The sequence below is a fragment of the Meles meles genome, chromosome 10 (assembly GCF_922984935.1).
Source record: "Meles meles chromosome 10, mMelMel3.1 paternal haplotype, whole genome shotgun sequence".
NCBI lineage: Eukaryota > Metazoa > Chordata > Mammalia > Carnivora > Mustelidae > Meles > Meles meles.
Genome location: NC_060075.1, coordinates 73619752 through 73639085, shown reverse-complemented (window position 1 = coordinate 73639085; position 19334 = coordinate 73619752). Strand labels below are relative to the sequence as shown.

General features: G+C 42.8%; 2 protein-coding genes across 2 annotated transcripts in view; both read left to right on the top strand.

Moving 5' to 3' along the window:
* The window catches only part of CDK14 (cyclin dependent kinase 14), a 723342-nt gene that overhangs the window by 665752 nt on the left and 38256 nt on the right, over positions 1 to 19334 (top strand). The window lies entirely within an intron of this gene.
* Positions 14023 to 16763, top strand: FZD1 (frizzled class receptor 1). The gene has a single exon (XM_046020426.1). The coding sequence runs from the start codon at positions 14508 to 14510 to the stop codon at positions 16446 to 16448; it is 1941 nt and encodes a 646-aa protein (XP_045876382.1). The 5' UTR covers positions 14023 to 14507; the 3' UTR covers positions 16449 to 16763.

The following is a 19334-nucleotide window of genomic DNA, read 5'->3' as shown; positions in this document are numbered from 1 at the left end:
TACAGATGAGAAACTGAGGTTCAGTGTCTTAAATAAACTTGCCCAAAGTCACCGAGCTAATGAGCTACAGGAGCAAATATGTCCAGTGTCATATGTTAATAAGCCTTATAAATTATCTCATCTCATATGACGCTAAATAGCTTCTGGTGATATCATTGCTAAAATTGGGCATTTAAACCAATAAAAATCAGAACAATTCCTACTTAGGATTACAGACAGGACACTTGAGAACATTTAGTGATTTCCACATTTAGCTACCTTCTCCTGTTTGACAGAACATGAAATGGACTTTCCAGGGTCATCAAAAGAAGGGCTCCTGTGTGCTTACTCCTACCAGACCTGGGACTTGTACTTGCTTACTCGCCCAGACGCTGCCCATTGCCTGAATGAAGGGAAGGTCTAGGTCTCCCTTGTTTCGGGAATGTGTTCTTTGTCTCCTTCACCACTGCGGTGGTGAAGAATTAGTTCACTAAGGAAGGAATGAAAAGGCAGTTCACTCAAATGAGTACTATATGGACTGGGCTTTGGACCCTGGAGGTCTAACTGTCAACTTTTACTTTCTCTATTAAATGTCTTCTGTAGAAGATTGCTTATTTTTCTCATCTGGCTTCTGGGACAATTGCAGTGAATTATCACTTGTTATTTCAGATTTCTTATAGTTAGCTGACCCAGTTATTATTGTATTTATTATTGATATTCTTCCAAATAGGTCATTATTGCAGCATTGGCTTCTCTCCTCCTCTGCATAAGATCTTTACCTCCACTTGACTAGAGTCTAGTTGTCTGATGTGAATTTCTTTGGTTGTCCTTACCGCCACCTCAGGATTTTCTGGATTTTTCTCCCAAGTCCTTCTTCTTGAGGACATCACTCCCTCAGTCACAAACCTCCTCCCCGACGTTCCCATGCCACTGTGTGCCTCAGCCTTTCTGTCTTCCCTGGAACATTTCCCATTATCCACCAAGAGACTTAAGCCCTTTCAATTCCTCTGCACCTTCCTGTTCTTCATGGCATACTCTCTTTGCTGGCTCCTAGGACAATAAAGCCTGACTTTTGTCTCTTTGCAGTTTGTTCCATTTACTCGCATTCCTCTCCCTACCCTAAAACATAAGTATTCTCCAAAATTTAGTCCTCAATATTTTATCCTTTCCTAGAATTCCTCCTTTGATGGTTTATCCATCACATTGTTACTACCCTTGTGTCTGGTGGAATATTTTGTCACATTTCCTTTGAAATAACAGATTGATTTTATTTAAAAATAAAAAATTGAATGCCCTAAATAAAAATTTTAGCAAACAGAAAATATGTTTAGGAAACAGAAAAATATGAAAAGACTAATACACCATGACCAAGTGTATGAGGCTTACTCGGAGAGTGGAAGGGTATCTCAGTATTAGGGAATTTATTAATATGATTTACCATATTTATAGATTGAAGGAGACAAAACTCATATGATTATCCTACAGATGTTGAAATTTGATAAAATCTTAACATCCCTTCACACATCAAGTTTCAATATTAGGAATGGGTGGATAGTGTTTCCTTAACATGATAAAATAAATGTCTCTCACCTCAAATGTCAACTTTATCCGTAATGGGAAAACAGTAGAAGAATTCTCATTAGATCAAGAAGAGAACAATTATGCTTAATTAGGAACACCAGTATTATTTAATATTATTCTAAAAGTACTTACCAACACATTTACATAAGAGAAATACATAAAATATAGCATAGGGGCACCTGGGTGGCTCAGTGGGTTAAAGCCTCTGCCTTCAGCTCAGGTCATGATCCCAGGGTCCTGGGATCGAGCCCTGCATCGGGCTCTCTGCTCAGCAGGGAGTCTGCTTCCCTTCCTCTCTCTCTGCCTGCCTCTCTGCCTACCTATAATCTCTGTCTGTCAAATAAATAAATAAAATCTTTTTTTAAAAAAAAAGGTCAACTCTCTAAAAATAAAATAAAATAAAATATAACATAGTAAAGGAGAGGAGAACATCTTAGAGAATCAACTGATAAATTATAACTAACAATAAAGGACTTTGGTCTAGATGTATTAGACAATGCGTAGGAGTACAGGTATTCTCACTTTTTGCTGGTGAGAGTATAATTTGGTACTACTCATATGGAGAACAATTTGGAAAGAGCTATAAAAATTAAAATATGCATTAACTTTGCCCCAATAATTTCATTTCTAGGAACATGTTCTTGTTCTTGCACATGTACAAAATGATATAGATCCAGGGTGATTTTTTTTTTGAAGCTTTATTTGTAATACATGATTAGAAGGTAACACCCATGAATAGAGAACTGTGAAATAAATTGTGGTGAATCATGCAGTAGAATAATATGTAGCCATTAAAAAGAATGAGGTAACTCTATGTGTGTAGAGTATGGAACCACCTCCAAAATACAGTGGGAAGGGATGAGAGGAAGGTATGAAGCCATGTGTATGGTAACTTACCATCTGCATGTAAAAAGAAAAGAAATGGGAAAAAGCGCACAATGCTTATGGTTATATTTAAATACCTAAGGAACTTCCAAAAGCGGTTGCCTCTGGGAGTGAAACTGGGAGACTAAGAGGAGGGAGTGAGAGGAAGATTTTTTTTTTTCTATATGATGTTTTGATATTGATTGGCAATAAAACAATAAAAAAGCATTAGTAAAATAAAATGCCTTTTAAAAGGCCCCAAAACAAGCAGACAAAAACAACAGTAACACAAAATCCACTGCCTCCTAAAGAAATAGAAAAGAAATCCATATGGAATCTCTCGGTGGCTATTGCTACATAACCAATCACCCCAAAGCTGAATGGCTTAAAACAGCAAAAATGTAACATTTCTTACAAGTCTGTGGGTTGACTGGGCTCAGCTGGGCAGTTCTTCTCCTCACAGGGTATAACTGAGATCACTCAGGAGGGGCTCTTGAATGCACATGATGGTGCCTCAACTCCAAGACCTTTCTGTGTTCCCTCTCAACTTTCAGTAATCCTGGAGCTTCTTGACAGCATTGCAGCTGGCTTCCAGGATCACAGAGACAGAAACTGCCTGCCCTTAAAGGCTTAAGCTTACAACTGGCACAGTGTCACTCCCTCTGTGTTATACTGCTGGTCAAAGCCAATCTCTGGACCAATTCAGATTCAAGGAGAGGGGAAACAGACTCCATCACTTAATTCAAGGAACAGCAAGGAGTTTGTGGTTTTCTTTAACTCCTGCAGACCTCCACATTTGCTGAGCTCAAATTACCACAGCTATCACAACAGCTATTTGGAATTCCTTAAAGTGTTAACAAATCTGGGTCAGATCATCTTATGTAACTCCTAATTGTTACTTTTCCCCCAAAAGAACAAAATAGCTCAATTTCTGGCCTTAGGTTAATAGACAGTAATTTTATAGACTCTTAAAATTCAAGAGCTGCTTTAAAAAAATGTTTAAAATCCAGGTAGAATTATATAGGTCTGTTTATAGATACAAAGATCAGGTGGCATATCTCTAAAATCTAGAGAAAATAGGTAGTATGAATTTTAATCACCCTTTTTTTTCCAAAAAGAAAAGCCAATATATTTCTGTAAAGAAGATGAGTATTTCTGGAAGACAAAAGCAACCATAAATCAAAGGTGTCAACAAGCTCTATTATGAACAGCAGAGAAGAACCTTGCCTGGGAACTCAGCAGGGTCCTTACTGGCCACCAGGAGTTCCACTGGCTATTTGGGAAGGCTAATGAAGGAGATGTGGGGCTCAAGATAAGGCTACTAGTCCACCAGAATTCAAATATACTGTTGGCAGTAATCCAGCCTTCTCATGGGTCCTCAAATAGGTCTTGCTCCTTCTTACCTCTCAGTTTTTGTACCATTCCTCTTTACTCTCTCTCCTTCCCACACTTTCCCTTTTGGCTTGGCTAACTCCTCTTCACCCTTTAGCTGATGGGTTTATATTTCTCATCCATAGTGAAATTTTCTTTGGGCCTACCCACTTCCCAAAATTAGGTCAGAGGTTGTTGGGGTAATTCCTACTTCTGTTGTATAAATTATTTTGCAGAACTGCCTCACCTCTGTGATCTTAACCCATTATTCAGGGGTGACCCCCAACAACCATGTCTGTACCGGAAGAACAGCTTCCTGGGCTCTGATCAGCTAGTCCAGGAACAGATGCTACACTCAATATGGATGAAAGACATTCCCTTTTGAAATGAAAGACTTGGAGTTTTGATAACTAAGTCACATTAATGAAGCACATCAGAAGGAAAATCCATAAACTCCTACCAAAGAGGTAGAGCTAATTTGATGCCTGCTTAATCATCTCCTCCTTGGATCCCGTTAGGCATCTCTGTGACCTTCCCATATATCCCTTTCTTTGATGAAGCTATCCAGAGTTACCTGTAGCTCCCAACCAAAGACTTAACATAATTTATAGCAACTGCAGTGAACTCATGTATGCATGTATAATGAGTGGTGTAAGTATACGTGTATACTTACTATATAGTATACTGTATACTCTGTGTCCTTTCCAGTGCTAGAATAAAAGCTCTCTCTATATAGCAGGATAGATATCTGCCTTGTTTGGTGTTGTATCTTGAACACCAAGCAGAGTGCTTGGAAAGTGCTCCATAAATATATATTGAATGGAAATAAGTGGAAATTCAAACCTGAAGAAGCTCCTTTGGAAGAGATTTCACTATGTTTAGAGCAGGAAGCTTAGCGGACCTTTGTGAGTTTCGATTCCATGTGAGTGAGAAATGCTTTGAGTGGAAGCTCTTGATTGGCTTACTCAGGCAGACACACAGCTCAACCTTTGCAAGACATCCTATATTATCTGATGGCAAAAAGAATAAAGTACAAAGACCCTGTTTACCTTTGGATGCCAAGATTAGCTGGTGGAGCTTTCTTACTATAGATGGTAAAATCTTTCCAAATGTAGGCTGTGTAGGAGAGGGGGATGGTAGCTCTGTGAACCAGTGGATGCTGCAGGGCAGGGTGGCCCATCACAGACAGACTGGTGAGAGGGCAGCTTGGCAGCAGGAACAAGGCTGGCAGAGTCTCTGGTGGTCAGGCTGTGAGCATGCAGCAGCCGTGACAGCCATTTGCAGCAGGGAAAGCAGCTGGAGGTGGATGGAAGCGAGGGGCCAGAGGCGAGCTCATTTCCTGTCTGCAACAATTCCCTGGAAGCAGGGCTGGCAGAGTTGAAATTTCAGTATCCATTGTGGCTCTAAAACCACACAGAGTTCTAGGATTGCCCCCTACTCCCCAAGCTCTTAGCACTTCCTAGCTAGTGTCACAAGGATAACACTAGCTAAGCTGCATGCTGGGGTATTCTGGTAAGAATTCCTGCAGAACACAGGTTTTTAATTCATCGCAGAGGTGTGTCTCTTTGTCATTTTTCTTTTCTTTTTTCTTCTCTTTTATTTTATTTTATTTTATTTTTTTTAGCACATGAACCTGCTAGATAGCTGGGTCTGATGTGTGAAAATTGAGTTAAAAAAAATAGGAGCTTTTTACTTCTATAGTTAAGCTATCTACTTTCTAATTGCCCTAAAAGATGAAACAACTTTGCATTAGAATATGTCTTGATAACAGCCCAATGCTTGATGCAAAACTGACTCTGAACTTTGGAATGATATCTAACTAAGAGTCAAAGACAAAAGCCTGGTCCTCTCCTTCTCCCTCCCTACGGCACCCCCCCCTAATATGGTAAACCCTCAGGCCTCATGACTCACTCCATTCTTCTTGGGGAAGGTTCCAGCTCTACCAGTTTGAGCTTGTCCAATCCTGTCAGGAACTACTTTGCCTATGTACAGGTGTCTCTGTAGAGGTGAGACATTTTGTTCAGTTGCTGAGTCTGAGACCATAAAATGTGTTTTAATAGCAATTTTGTCTGAAATATTTTTTTCCCAGTATTGGTGTGGGCCTATAGCTTTAAAATTTGTGTTTAACTGTTCTTAAAAAGCTTTACCGTACTTAGCTAACAGGAATTATACAGCGGGGTGGTTAAGCTCCTATAGTCTATAGGCAGAGAGCCATGGTTCAAAACTCCCTTCACCTGTTTGTTAGGGTGTGACTAGCTCCTAATTCTCTCTGAGCTTCATTTCCCTCTTCTGTGAAATGAAGATAATAATAGGACATCCCTCAGAGAATGAATGTGAGATATAGCTATCACATAGTAAGTATTCAGTAAATGTTATTATTATAACTATTTTTAGCCCTGGAATATAAAATAAAATTGTTTTATAGATTCAGATTTCTTCATATGGCAGGTTTTTATAAAAATTGCTACAAATCTTTTGACACCGTTCCCCTTGAAGTGGTATATCGATATCCCTTCTATTTGAATCTGATCAGGCTTGTGACTGCTTTGACCATTAGAACATGTTGGAAATGACACTGTGTGGCTTCCAAAGTTGTCATGAAAGAACCTGCACCTTCTGCCTCATTTGCTGGAACATTGCACTCCCCTGTACCAAGTCTGACTACTGGAAGGCTTCCACGCTTGGAGAGGTGACTTGTATCACTGGCTGACACCAGAGCCCAGCCATCCCTGCCTCTGGGCCAGGCATTTTGAAAGTAGGTGCTCTAGTCCCAACTATTCCAGCCCTCAACTGCTTGAGTCACCCCCCTAGCGTTGGAGTCCTGCTAGCTGAGTCTCCCCGTTTCATGGTGTATGGATAAATCATTCCCACTGTCCCTGTCCTAGTTCCTGAGTCCATGAATTATGAACACAATAGAATGGCCATCATTTTATGCCACCACATTTGGGGTGGTTTGTTACATAGCAAGAGTTATATGGCACATTTAGAAAATGATGAATCGATTTAGGGGTAATCATGGGGTAAAGAGAAAATTAACTATATCAAAATCATTAGATCTGATCTTGATCTTTGTGCATACTTTCCAAATATCTATCAATTCTTAATGATGGCAAAGTTTACTCTCTCCTAAGCTAGGATGCCTGTGTTAATCTGAAGGGCTGACAGCAAACAGAATGCCATATATACTCCACAGACCGCCAAGCCCCGAGGGGAAGTACACTAGGCCATGTAGCAGAGACTTCACTTACTTCTGTTCTTGAGAGAGCTGAGGAGAAATGAAAGCTGAAAAGAAGAGCCCTTGGTTTAAACAGACCCCGATTGCATCCCAACCTATCAGATCAATAATGCAGAGATTCCTCAAATCAGTATGCTGAGGCAGTTTTATCAAATGCACCTGCCTATTGATTAATATTCTGACTTTTAAATGTAAATATGCATACCTCTCTGTTGTGATCAGAATTACAGAATATTAAAGCCAGCAAGATACACAATACCCCTTTAGATTATCACCCTGAAAGCAGAAAACTCACTAAGATAAAAGAAGGGCTTTTTACCCATCCCTAAAGAATACTCCAATGTCCAGGCCTTTCTTCTGATGCAGAAAAATGTAAGAATGGCAAGTACATCCCCTAGGGGTGCACCCCATTAAATCAGATCACAAGAAAGCTATATTTTTAGTCTTTTTTTTTTTCTCTTCTCCTTACAGAAACACCTTCCCACACCTAAGACACGCCGTTATATCTTGGTTTTATTATGGGTGAATATTAGAAATGGCCACCTGACATTGCCCTATGGTGTTTGATAGCCTTTATACTAAAACATCGAAATAACTGTCTTAGAGCTAGGTTCTTGGGCAGAATTTTGTATTCCCTAATGAATTTTCTTTAATTTGGTTACAAAAGCCGGGAAATTTATCTTGTTTTCCTTGGCATGCTGCTGTGGTAATGCAGGTGGTCACTGCATTTGAATTCTGGTTTCCCCACTGACAGTGTGAGCAAGGCAATGCATATTTTTTTAAAGATTTTATTTATTTGAGAGAGACAGAGGGAGCTTGAATAGGGAGGGGGAAGGGACAGAGGGAGAAGCAGACTCCCTGCTGAGCTATGGGCCTGGGGCTCAGGGCTCTGGGTTCAGTGTTGCGGGACTCCATGTGGAGCCTTGATGCCAGGACCGTGAGATCATGACCTGAGCCGGTGTGGACACTCAGCCCACTGAGCCACCCAGGGCTTCCTGAGCAAGGCAATGTCTTAAGATTTCATTTCTGCTTCTTAACTGAAGCTCAGCATCTTACTATCTGCATCAGCATTGTTGTGAAGATTAAGTCAGGTTCTGTGACAACTTTGATGGGAAAAAATGCATTCTTTCTCTTTTATTTATTTTTTTTAAGTATTAGGATCTTTTTAGCTTTAGATCTCTAATAAAGTACAAATAGCCTGTTGCTTTCCTTTACCTCTGGCCAAAGAAATGTTGTCAGATCTGAAATGAAATGCCTGGTTGCATGTTCCATTTGTTCTTAATCATGGTCCCAAAGATGTTATTTTAAGAATTTGTATGAATACTTTAGAAACCATGGATTGACTTCCATGTTACCTTTGGCCAGAAGATTTCAGGTTAAGGCAAAAAACAAATAAACAAATGAAAAATAATTTGATAACACTGTGGTTTTTAAGATGCACAACATTATTTCCCCCATACACAAAAATATGTCCATTTGTCAAGAAATGAGAGCTGGAAGGCTTGCTTACAGAGGCACAAGTTTTACTTGTTCTCTTAAAAACTTCTTTCCGCACCAAAATGATTCCAAACTCTGCTCCCCACTTCTTAGCCAATCAGAGAGGCCTCTTTCAGCTCATGAAACATAAGGTTTTAATTTACAAGGGATCATCTACATTTCTTGCCCAGGGCCTCACAGAAGGACTACATTTTAAATCCAATACAAATGCCTATATGTTTTGCAAATGTTTTCCCAGACTGTACACTATTTCCAATTGCCTAATGACAACAGACTAATTAAAGCAGAGTCAGGAGATAACTCTTTGCATCTAGTCTTTGGAGAAACTGAGACTTAAGTAATACATTGAGCAAAGTCTTCTTTTATAGTTTAATCTTTGACTTACAGGACAAATTTGGGTAATTATTATCCTACCTTGTTGATGATAATTCAGTGATGGGGATTACTTTTTCCTTCTATACTTGTATTTTCTTAAATGTGTTTTGTGAGATTTGTGTACAAATAATCAATGATTCATATTTAGAACTACTGAATATACTAAATTTTTGAGTCTACTATATTAAATTTTTTAGTCTTACCATGTTTAAAATGTACATTCTAACAAATTATAGCTGACTCTCAAAAGATAAGTCAAAAGATAAGTCAGTTTAGGATCTTACTATGAGTCAGCTATAAGTGCCCTGTAAGATAAAGGCAAGGTAATCAAACTGATTGTCTCTTTTGATAAGTTGTTTTAGGAAAAGCTATATATTTTTTTTTAAAGATGGACCTTTGAAAGAGAGTTTATAAATTGAGGCTCTGTGTATAAATGAGTAGAAAAACTGCCACACCAGTGTTAGGAAAAGATTTGTGTAAGAATGAAGGAGAAAAAGAAAAGTCACTTAGTTTTAGAATTGTTGCAAGAGAATACTGATGTTTGGGAAGATAAGTATTAGCTTATGCAGAAATTTCTGTGTTGAAATTCAAGAAGGAATAAGGTAGAGGTCTGGTATGAAAGCTTAGGCAGCGTCTCTAACTTCCAGTGTCTCTGCAAAGGCAGTATGATAGGTTCCTAGGTGATGCCTCCCAGGCCAGAGGGAATGGCATAGTCGGAGTTTTCTCTATCACTCTCATCTCTCTAACCAATCAATATCCCATCACTAGGAATTTAAAGAAAAGAGTGAACTCCTGACAGGTGAGATACCCAGGTGAGAGTCCAGTCTTATAGTTTCAAACTGTATTAGGTCTAACACAGCATTTCTCAAACTGCATTTTATAGAGCATGAGTGTCCAGCAAGATATTTACATTCTGAGTCCCAGCGGTATTTACCCCTATTATCCTGGCATAAAAACTATGTTAAATACCAAAGAATCACCATGATCTGCAGATCTCAGAAGCCGCATTTTCTTCTATAAGTTTTAGGAGTAGATGTGTTCACATTCTGTTACTCAATGGGAGTCCATAGACTTTGGGTCGGATACAAGGCCTGACTCTGGTTCTTACCAGCTATAGAAGCTTACACATGTTGCTTAACTATTTTGAGCATTAGACTCTTTATCTATTAAAAGAAGATAATAAGGGGCACCTGGGTGGCTCAGTGGGTTAAAGCCTCTGCCTTCGGCTCAGGTCATGATCCTAGGTTCTTGGGATTGAGCCCCGCATCGGGCTCTCTGCTCGGCGGGGAGCCTGCTTCCTCCTCTCTCTCTGCCTGCCTCTCTGCCTACTTGTGATCTTTGTCTGTCAAATAAATAAATAAAATCTTTAAAAAAAAAAAGATAATAATTAGTACCTTACCTCACAGTAAAATTTAAGTGACAAAAAGTTGTGTATGTAGTGTACATGAAGAAAATCAATGCTAGATGCGTATGATAGATGCTCAAATATATAGTCTTACCCCATGTTATTCAACAAAGATGCTTCAAACTTGCCACACACAAGCCAGCACAAAACAACTCACCTAAACATTCAAGGTCCACCAGGTTGCTTGTGGAGTATTCACCTAACTGCTTGCGTGTCCATGTGCACTCAACTGTATGTAATTGGAACTGAATCTCTAGCCCTGGTAATTATCCCCATTCAGCCTGACCTAAGCAGTCTGGAAAAACTTCAGAAGATTTGGGAAAGGCCTGATAAAACAAGATCTTTGATATAAGAAAACTTGACAGAGTCTGAAGCTTGAAGCACCAATATCAAGGAGGAACTGGGTTATGTTTATAGTTCTTGCCTAATTGAAATATTTTTATTACAGAGTTCATAATAGTTTATACTAATTTAGTCATTTTTTTAAATCTGTGGATCTCAAACCTTTCCACATCCTGAGAAAAGAATATATTTTAGATTAAAGTAAAAATATGCTGCTCATATTTCTCTTCTAACATTTTGTTATCCACAGCTGGCATCACCTCCCCAAAAGACTTCCCATAACACTAATTGTCATTAGTTCCAACTCTGAACTGTTCTTGATTTTAATAGCTTCCTCAATACCATATAGGCTTAGTAAATGAAATACTGGATTGGTATAAAATAAACAGAAAATGTAGGGTTTTTTTGGTTTTTTTTTTTTTAACTTTGGAAGACAACTCTCAGGAAAAGATTTCTTTTTTTAGTTTTACAAGGTCTTTTTATACACAATCCATTGAGAGAGAGCTGGAAAAAACTGGCTTTAAAAAAGAAATTAAAAGAATTGTAACTACTCAGAAGAACATAGAAAGGGCTAAAATAAGCATCTAATGAAATTCAGACCAAACAAGGCCAGTTACCAGAAGTTTGTCTGTCCTTTAACATTTCTGGGTCTAGTATTTTTCATTATAAACCAGAGAAAATCAACTAGTTCCTAGGTGATGCCAGTTCCATGATCTGGCAAGAAAGACTTTTTCTCCTCTCTCTCTTCCTCTCTCTTTTTTAAAGAGAGAATTTTTAAAATTCTGATAGCATTTCTGAGCCTCCTCCCTAGTAAACCTCACTGTCCAGTGGAAGGTAAAATAAGCTCAAGGATTTCAGTAGAACAACTTTTGAAGTAGGGGAATGTCACCTACTCTGAGGAATGGAACTGAACATTCTGCCTTATTCCCTATTCCCCATCCAGTGGGGGAAGAAGAGGGTTTGGAGCAGTGGTGTTGGTGGATGTTTAAGGCATGTGATGCTTCCTTTCTAACTAATACGTTAGAGTTGATTCACTTTTCACCCAGCCAGTCACCAAGAATGACCTTGAGAGAATGGAACACATGATAGGTAGGACTTTACAAGAGAGGAATGGTAGAAGGAAGAGATCTTGGTAAAGTTTCTAAGCATGGGATACTATCAGCAGAAGAGTGAGCATCAGGGCAGAGGCCAGAGAAAAAGTGTCCCTGGGAGACTGGTTGGCCAGGTGCTGGAAGGCAAAATGAACAATATGGACTAGGAACGCTCAAAGGATCTCAGAGAGCAATATCAAAATTTTTCATGAATTATTATCAATACACATGCACACACATATATGCATGTTGTACATTTAGTACCTGTTGCGTTTTTCTTTTAAAAAATATTGGGAACCAGGAAATACTTTAAAACAAATACATATTTTATGAATTTACTATATCCATGAATATTTAAAAAACAATCATATATGTATCTGAGACAAACAGATGTAATTTTGGTTTAACAGGTAAAGATAAGACTGCACATTCTTGAGAGACACCAACATGCTTGGTGATGAAATTCACAGTGTCCTGTTAGTATGTGGTATGCAACTACCGATCTCAAATAAAGTGACCTTTTATGTCTAGACTAATGTTCAAGCTTCCCAATGACGGAGTGCCCCAGGTTCCATCTTTCACAGTCATTCTGAAGCCACCCCCACCCACCAGTCCCAGCCGGGGTACATGGGAGAAAGTGACCCTCAGTAGCTCCCTATTGTCTGTATATCATTCAGCCCAAACTTTTCAGCTGTGGACTAAAACTTTCTCCTGCCTTCCTTAGGATAACTCAGGCACACTCACTCCTCACCCCCCACTCCCTTCAACAATTTAAGTACTTCAGGGCTTCTCTGTCTTTTGTACCTTCCACCCACCTCTCTATCAGAACACTTTTCAACCATTTGCACTGGCTAGCTGTGTCTATCGTGCCCATTCAGCTTGACATGGACGACAGGCTAACTGATCTACCTTTCTATGCCCCACCGCACTTTGTCCTCCTGTAAATCTGGGCCATGTCTTTCACACCTTTGTATTCTACTATCTAATATTGCTTATAGCATAAGAGGTGCTTCCCAAGTGTGTATTAAACAAATGAATGGATAAAGAAAAGATAGAAAATAACGTAGAAAAGTATCCTGAGAGTCTAATCATAGGCCAACAAATTCTAGGTGGAATTTAATAATACAATGGCACTTTATTGATAAAACTGAGTCACCTCGTTTAAGCATCATTAAAAAAAAAAAAACGTAGGCGGAAAACAAGAAGAATGTAAGCAGGCTGAGATGGATTGTGTTGTTTGGAATTAGGAAGGGAACGTACAGTTAGCTCTATTCCTTTCAGACTTCGCTGTATTGTTTGTTAAACTGGCATCCCCAGCTCCGCATACCGGTGGAAGACCACCACTCTGCTGCAGCCCAGTCTGTGGCTCCTAACTCGTCCAGGTCTGACACTCCCAGGAGCGGCCCTGCTCCATGGGTTTCGGAAGGCTCCTAATAGCTCCCCCAAAGCCCAGGCTTTTCGCCAGTGATGATTCTGCTCCGGTCTGAGGCATCTCTTCGGTCTCCGGCAGCGAGGACGCTCCTGAAGAGAGGTCGTCGGGTTCTCTAGATTTTCTGAGTATTTAATACTCTCCCTTTGCTTCTGTTTCCGACTTGATTTAAGAGGAGAAAAAGACTACAAGAAGGATAATAGTAGTGGACGGCGCATCTGGTTTTACTTTTTTCCATTCCGTCGAAGTTTGTGTTTGTGTTTTGTTGTTGTTCTTCATTTGACAGCAATCCCGTGAACTTCTCCTTGGGGAAATGGCGCATCCAAAGCCCGCCAAGCCCAGGCTAGAGCTCTAGGACGTATTAGAGTCATATTTTAAACAAAACCTTGACAGACATAAACTCAAAGGAAGCCGTGCGCTCCTTAAGTCAAAAGCATCTGTTCTGATCGCTGCGCTCGGTTTGCTGTTGGTAACCAGCGTTAAGAGCAGTATTTTTAAACAAGAAAATGGATAAACGAAAAGAAAAGCTAAGTCCCGGGGTCCGCCGACTCCTATTCATTATCTCCAACAGCATATGGGACCATTCTCCTACTAGTCCTCGCCCTTTCTTCGGCAAAAGGAAAAGCAACCAAGCCTGTCCCGCTTCATAGCAAACCCACTCTTTGTGCCTGAGCGGTGCCTCTGCCACCACTACTACTTCCTCCTGCTCCCGCCCCCACCTCCTCCCGCCAGCCGCCAGCTTTCGCCTAGGGAGGCAGGCAGCGGGCGCCCTTTGCGCCGGGAAGCCGGTGCCGCGATTGGGCGACGGTCCCTGAGCCTCCAGTTCCGCGTCGGTTTCAAGGCTCCTCCCTCCTGGTGAAAGACAGACTGCGGGGCGCCTGGAAACCGGTCCGAGGGCGCGCGCGAGAGAGGAGAGCGAGCGAGTTGAGGGATTGACACAAATGGTCAGGCGGCGGCGGCGGAGAAGGAGGCGGAGGCGCAGGGGGGAGTCGAGGCCACTGGGCTGCGGAGAGTTGCGCGCTCTACCGGGCCGCGGCCACTAGCGCTGCGCGGCCAGCCGGGAACAAGCGAGCCGAGGGCCAGGAAGGCGGGACGCGACCCCGGCGCGCCGGAGCCACCCGGGCTCTCCCCGCCGCCCACGCTTCATGAATCGCAAGTTTCCGCGGCGGCGGCGGCTGCGGGACGCGGAGCGGGAATCGGGGGAGCGGGCTGAGCGCGGCTCAGACTCGACGGAGGGCACCGGCACGGAAGAGATCTCTCTGGCCGCAGGGGGAGCCTCTGCCGGCTGCGCCACTGCCAGCCCCAGCCGGGCGGCGCCAAGAAAGGAGCCGAGAAAGTATGGCTGAAGAGGAGGCGCCTAAGAAGTCCCGGGCCTCCCGCGGCCGCGCGAGCTGGGAACTTTACGCCGGGGCATTCCCGGCTGGACGGGTGGCGGAGGCGAGCGCCGACGCGGGCAGCGGGTGCAGCCGCCGCTCCCCAGCTGACTCTGGACGCTTGGCGCGCCGGCTCCTGCTCCTGCTTTGGCTGCTGGAGGCTCCGCTGCTACTGGGGGTCCGGGGGCAGGCGGTGGGCCAAGGGCCCGGGCCGGGGCAGCAGCCCCCGCCGCCGCCTCAGCAGCAGCAGAGCGGGCAACAGTACAACGGCGAGAGGGGCATCTCCATCCCGGACCACGGCTACTGCCAGCCAATCTCCATCCCGCTGTGCACGGACATTGCGTACAACCAGACCATCATGCCCAACCTTTTGGGCCACACGAACCAAGAGGATGCGGGCCTCGAGGTACACCAGTTCTACCCCTTGGTGAAGGTGCAGTGCTCGGCGGAACTCAAATTCTTTCTGTGCTCCATGTACGCGCCTGTGTGCACCGTGCTGGAGCAGGCTCTGCCGCCCTGCCGCTCCCTATGTGAGCGCGCGCGCCAGGGCTGCGAGGCGCTCATGAACAAGTTCGGCTTCCAGTGGCCGGACACGCTCAAGTGTGAGAAGTTCCCGGTGCACGGCGCCGGCGAGCTGTGCGTGGGCCAGAACACGTCGGACAAGGGCACCCCGACGCCCTCGTTGCTGCCGGAGTTCTGGACCAGCAACCCTCAGCACGGCAGCGGGGGACACCGTGGCGGCGGCTTTCCGGGGGGCGCCGGCGCGTCGGAGCGAGGCAAGTTCTCGTGCCCGCGCGCCCTCAAGGTGCCCTCCTACCTCAACTACCACTTCCTGGGGGAGAAAGACTGCGGTGCGCCCTGTGAGCCGACCAAGGTGTACGGGCTCATGTACTTTGGGCCGGAGGAGCTGCGCTTCTCGCGCACTTGGATCGGTATCTGGTCAGTGCTGTGCTGCGCCTCCACGCTCTTCACGGTACTTACGTACCTGGTGGACATGCGGCGCTTCAGCTATCCGGAGCGGCCCATCATCTTCTTGTCCGGCTGCTACACGGCAGTGGCCGTGGCCTACATCGCCGGCTTCCTGCTGGAGGACCGAGTGGTGTGTAACGACAAGTTCTCCGAGGATGGGGCGCGCACAGTGGCGCAGGGCACCAAGAAGGAGGGCTGCACCATCCTCTTCATGATGCTCTACTTCTTTAGCATGGCCAGCTCCATCTGGTGGGTGATTCTGTCGCTCACCTGGTTCCTGGCAGCGGGGATGAAGTGGGGTCACGAAGCCATTGAGGCCAACTCTCAGTATTTTCACCTGGCCGCCTGGGCCGTGCCGGCCATCAAGACCATCACCATCCTGGCGCTGGGCCAGGTGGATGGCGATGTGCTGAGCGGGGTGTGCTTCGTGGGGCTCAACAATGTGGACGCGCTGCGCGGCTTCGTGCTGGCGCCGCTTTTCGTGTACTTGTTCATTGGCACGTCTTTCCTGCTGGCCGGCTTTGTGTCCCTCTTCCGCATTCGTACCATCATGAAGCACGACGGCACCAAGACCGAGAAGCTGGAGAAGCTCATGGTGCGCATAGGCGTTTTCAGCGTGCTTTACACGGTGCCAGCCACTATCGTCATCGCCTGCTACTTCTACGAGCAGGCCTTCCGGGACCAGTGGGAGCGCAGCTGGGTGGCCCAGAGTTGCAAGAGCTATGCCATCCCCTGCCCCCACCTCCAGGGGGGTGGAGGCGCCCCGCCGCACCCGCCCATGAGCCCAGACTTCACAGTCTTCATGATCAAGTACCTTATGACGCTGATCGTGGGCATCACGTCAGGCTTCTGGATCTGGTCCGGGAAGACCCTCAACTCCTGGAGGAAGTTCTATACCAGGCTCACCAACAGCAAACAGGGAGAGACCACCGTCTGAGACCCGGGGACTCAGCCCATTCCCAGTTGTCGGCTTTGTCCAGCCACCCCTGTAAAGCTGGCCCCGTGGAAACCTTGCCAAACCTGGCTACTTGAGGCTTCCTCACTAGCCATTCACTTTTCGCAGGCTCCTTTTAACAACCCAGCTCCTGCAAAAGCTTCCGTCCTTGGGGGCAAACGGACTGGAGGGCCCAACTGCAGCAGGGGGGACAGACAGACCGCTCTCGTTCTCACACTCTGGTACCAGGACTGTACGCTTTTATTATTGTAAATAGCCTGTGTAAGATTTTTGTAAGTATATTTGTATTTAAATGAGCGATCACGCGTTTTTCTTTTTCTTCCCCCGCCCCCTTTTTTGGTTTTGTTTAAATTTTAATTAATTAGGGCTGTTTAACCGTTTGAAGCTTTTCCTTCTTTCCCTTTTCCAAGTACTGCAGAAGTAAAACAGGAGCTCGCGGTGCTCTCACTGTTCTGGCGCGCCCCTCCCTGCAGCGGTCGGGTGCGTCTTACTTTCCGCCTCCTCTTTCTGCTCCCCCCTTTCCCTTCGGTGTTTGGCGTCAGGGCTCTTTAGATAGAGAACTCCACGGGGGTAGGCCTTTGCCCATCCCAGGTGAGCTCTCGTGGGGGGTGGGGGCAGACTGTGAAGGCCTTGTCCCTTTGACTATCCGAAACTGATTTTTTCCACTGCCGAGAGCCTTCCCCCTAGCTTCGAGGAGGCTCACTAGATATGGGCAATGGCACTCCCAGCCTCCTTTCCCACTGACCTCCAAACGCCCAGGCACTCTCTCCTTCCACCTAAGTTGGTTACAGGGTGAGTGGGATGACCAGTGCCAAACTTTTTCAAGTCTTAATTTTTGGTGGATGAGCTCATTTCATTCTCTAGTGTCTAAAACCTGGTATGGGTTTGGCCAGCATCACGGAAAGATGTGGTTGCTGAGATTTGGAAAGAGGCACAAAGCTTTGTGTGAGTTGGGAGAGACTGAAAATGGGGGTTATAAAATGTTAATTTTAATTGCATACTGATGCCTGACAAACTGCCTCTAGGACTGAGACAGCCCGCATTTAGATTTTACCTTTCTGTAAAATGGAAACATTAGGTCACCTGGAAAGCTTTGTTAAGGAGTTGATCTCTGCTTTCCTTAACCAGACAGCAGGATGTAAGCTGAATAGGAAAACTTGAAGGAGATTTCAATGTAATGGACTTCCTCCAAATGAAGTGCTCCTTTCTTATTTTTAATCAAATAATAATTAGACATAGATCAGAAACTTTAAAATGTAAAAGTTGTACACTTTCAACATAATTATGATTATTCAGCTACACATTCTGAGGGAAGAACAATCCACATTAAAAATAAGCTTGTAAAATTTGGGGAGGTAAAGGAGGTGAAATAATTGATGGGGTTAGCTCCTGAAATAAACAAAATATGGGCATGCACATGGTAAAGAGAAAGTGTGTGCAGTTCTGCATTGAATCCTGTGTGCTCTTTTTTGGATTTACAGAAATGTGTCAAATGTAAACCTTTCAAAGCCATTTAAAAATATTCACTTTAGTTCTCTGTGAAAAAGAGGAGGAAGACAGTCCTCTTGATTGTATTGTTTTAAATTTTAAGAGTTTATCAGAATGCCAGTACTTAGGACCTAAATTTATCTATGTCTTTCATACCCTAAAATGACAATGGTCTTTGGATTTGGTATGCATTTATTCTGTTCACTATCACAAAATCATCTATATTTATAGAGGAATAGAAGTTTATATATATAAAATACCATATTTTTAATTTCACAAATAAAAAAATCAAAGTTTTGTACAAAATTATATGGTTTTTGTGCCTGAAAATAATAGAGCTGGAACTGTCTGAACTATCTTTGCATTTTATAGTGTCTCATAGCCAGTCCCAAAGTATAAAAATTCAGGAATTCAGTGAAAAATTCTATCCTTAAATATTCAAACCAGCCCTTAAAGAAGTGTCCTACTTGCAGTGTTGCAACTGACATTGCCAAGTTCCTAGACAGCATCTGCTTTCATGACAGTAACAATATAAAATAGAAGTTTCCAAATTATTTCTTTACCTAAAGAATATAATTAAAAAGAGAACTCTAATTTTAATATTAAAGGTTTTTTTTTTTTCCTTTCAAGGGGGAAATTTACATGACTTTTTATAATATGGAGGTTTATTTAAATCATCAGGCACCACCTTGGTCATGATTTTTTTGAGGTACTATCTTTTTCATAATCTTGGGTATTCCAAAACTTTGAATAGGTAATCAATAAATGGTTAACTGACTGTGTGTTTATAAGCATTTTAAACAGTAGTCCGGTGTATATGGTTGTTTTTGTTGTTTGCTTTGGAAGACCCCATTTTAATATTGTTCAAGGATCCTTTTCCAGAGAAATTATCTAGTTGGTCTACTCTTAGTCAGAATTTATACATATATAGATATGTATATGACATGTATATATATACATATATATACACATATATGTGAGTATACACACACAGTTTTTATAAAATAGAGGTGCAAAGTTTACTTATATATTTTACAAAATGGAAATAAGGTTATGAGAAATGGAAAATGCCAGACGGAAAACCTCAAATACCTTTGGAAAACAAGTCTCTTATTCCTTTACAGACTAAAAATATTTATATTAAATTTTCCCATGAAAATATTTTGTGGTAAAATGACAAGGAACTAAAATGAAGACCATTGATACAATTGAGTTAGTTTTGTGGTATTAAAGCAATTGTCTTTTAAGTAATTATCATTATTTATTTTAAGGCAAATGAAAAAATTAAATCTAATTGAAAGTAGAGCATTCAATTTTAAGTAGCAAGTTGTAATTTTATAGTCTTTTCCTTTGTTTCATTAATCTACTATAGTAGATATG

What these genes read in the sequence shown, in the direction of transcription:
- FZD1 (XM_046020426.1), top strand. Translation starts at nt 14,508, where the DNA reads ATGGCTGAAGAGGAGGCGCCTAAGAAGTCCCGGGCCTCCCGCGGCCGC.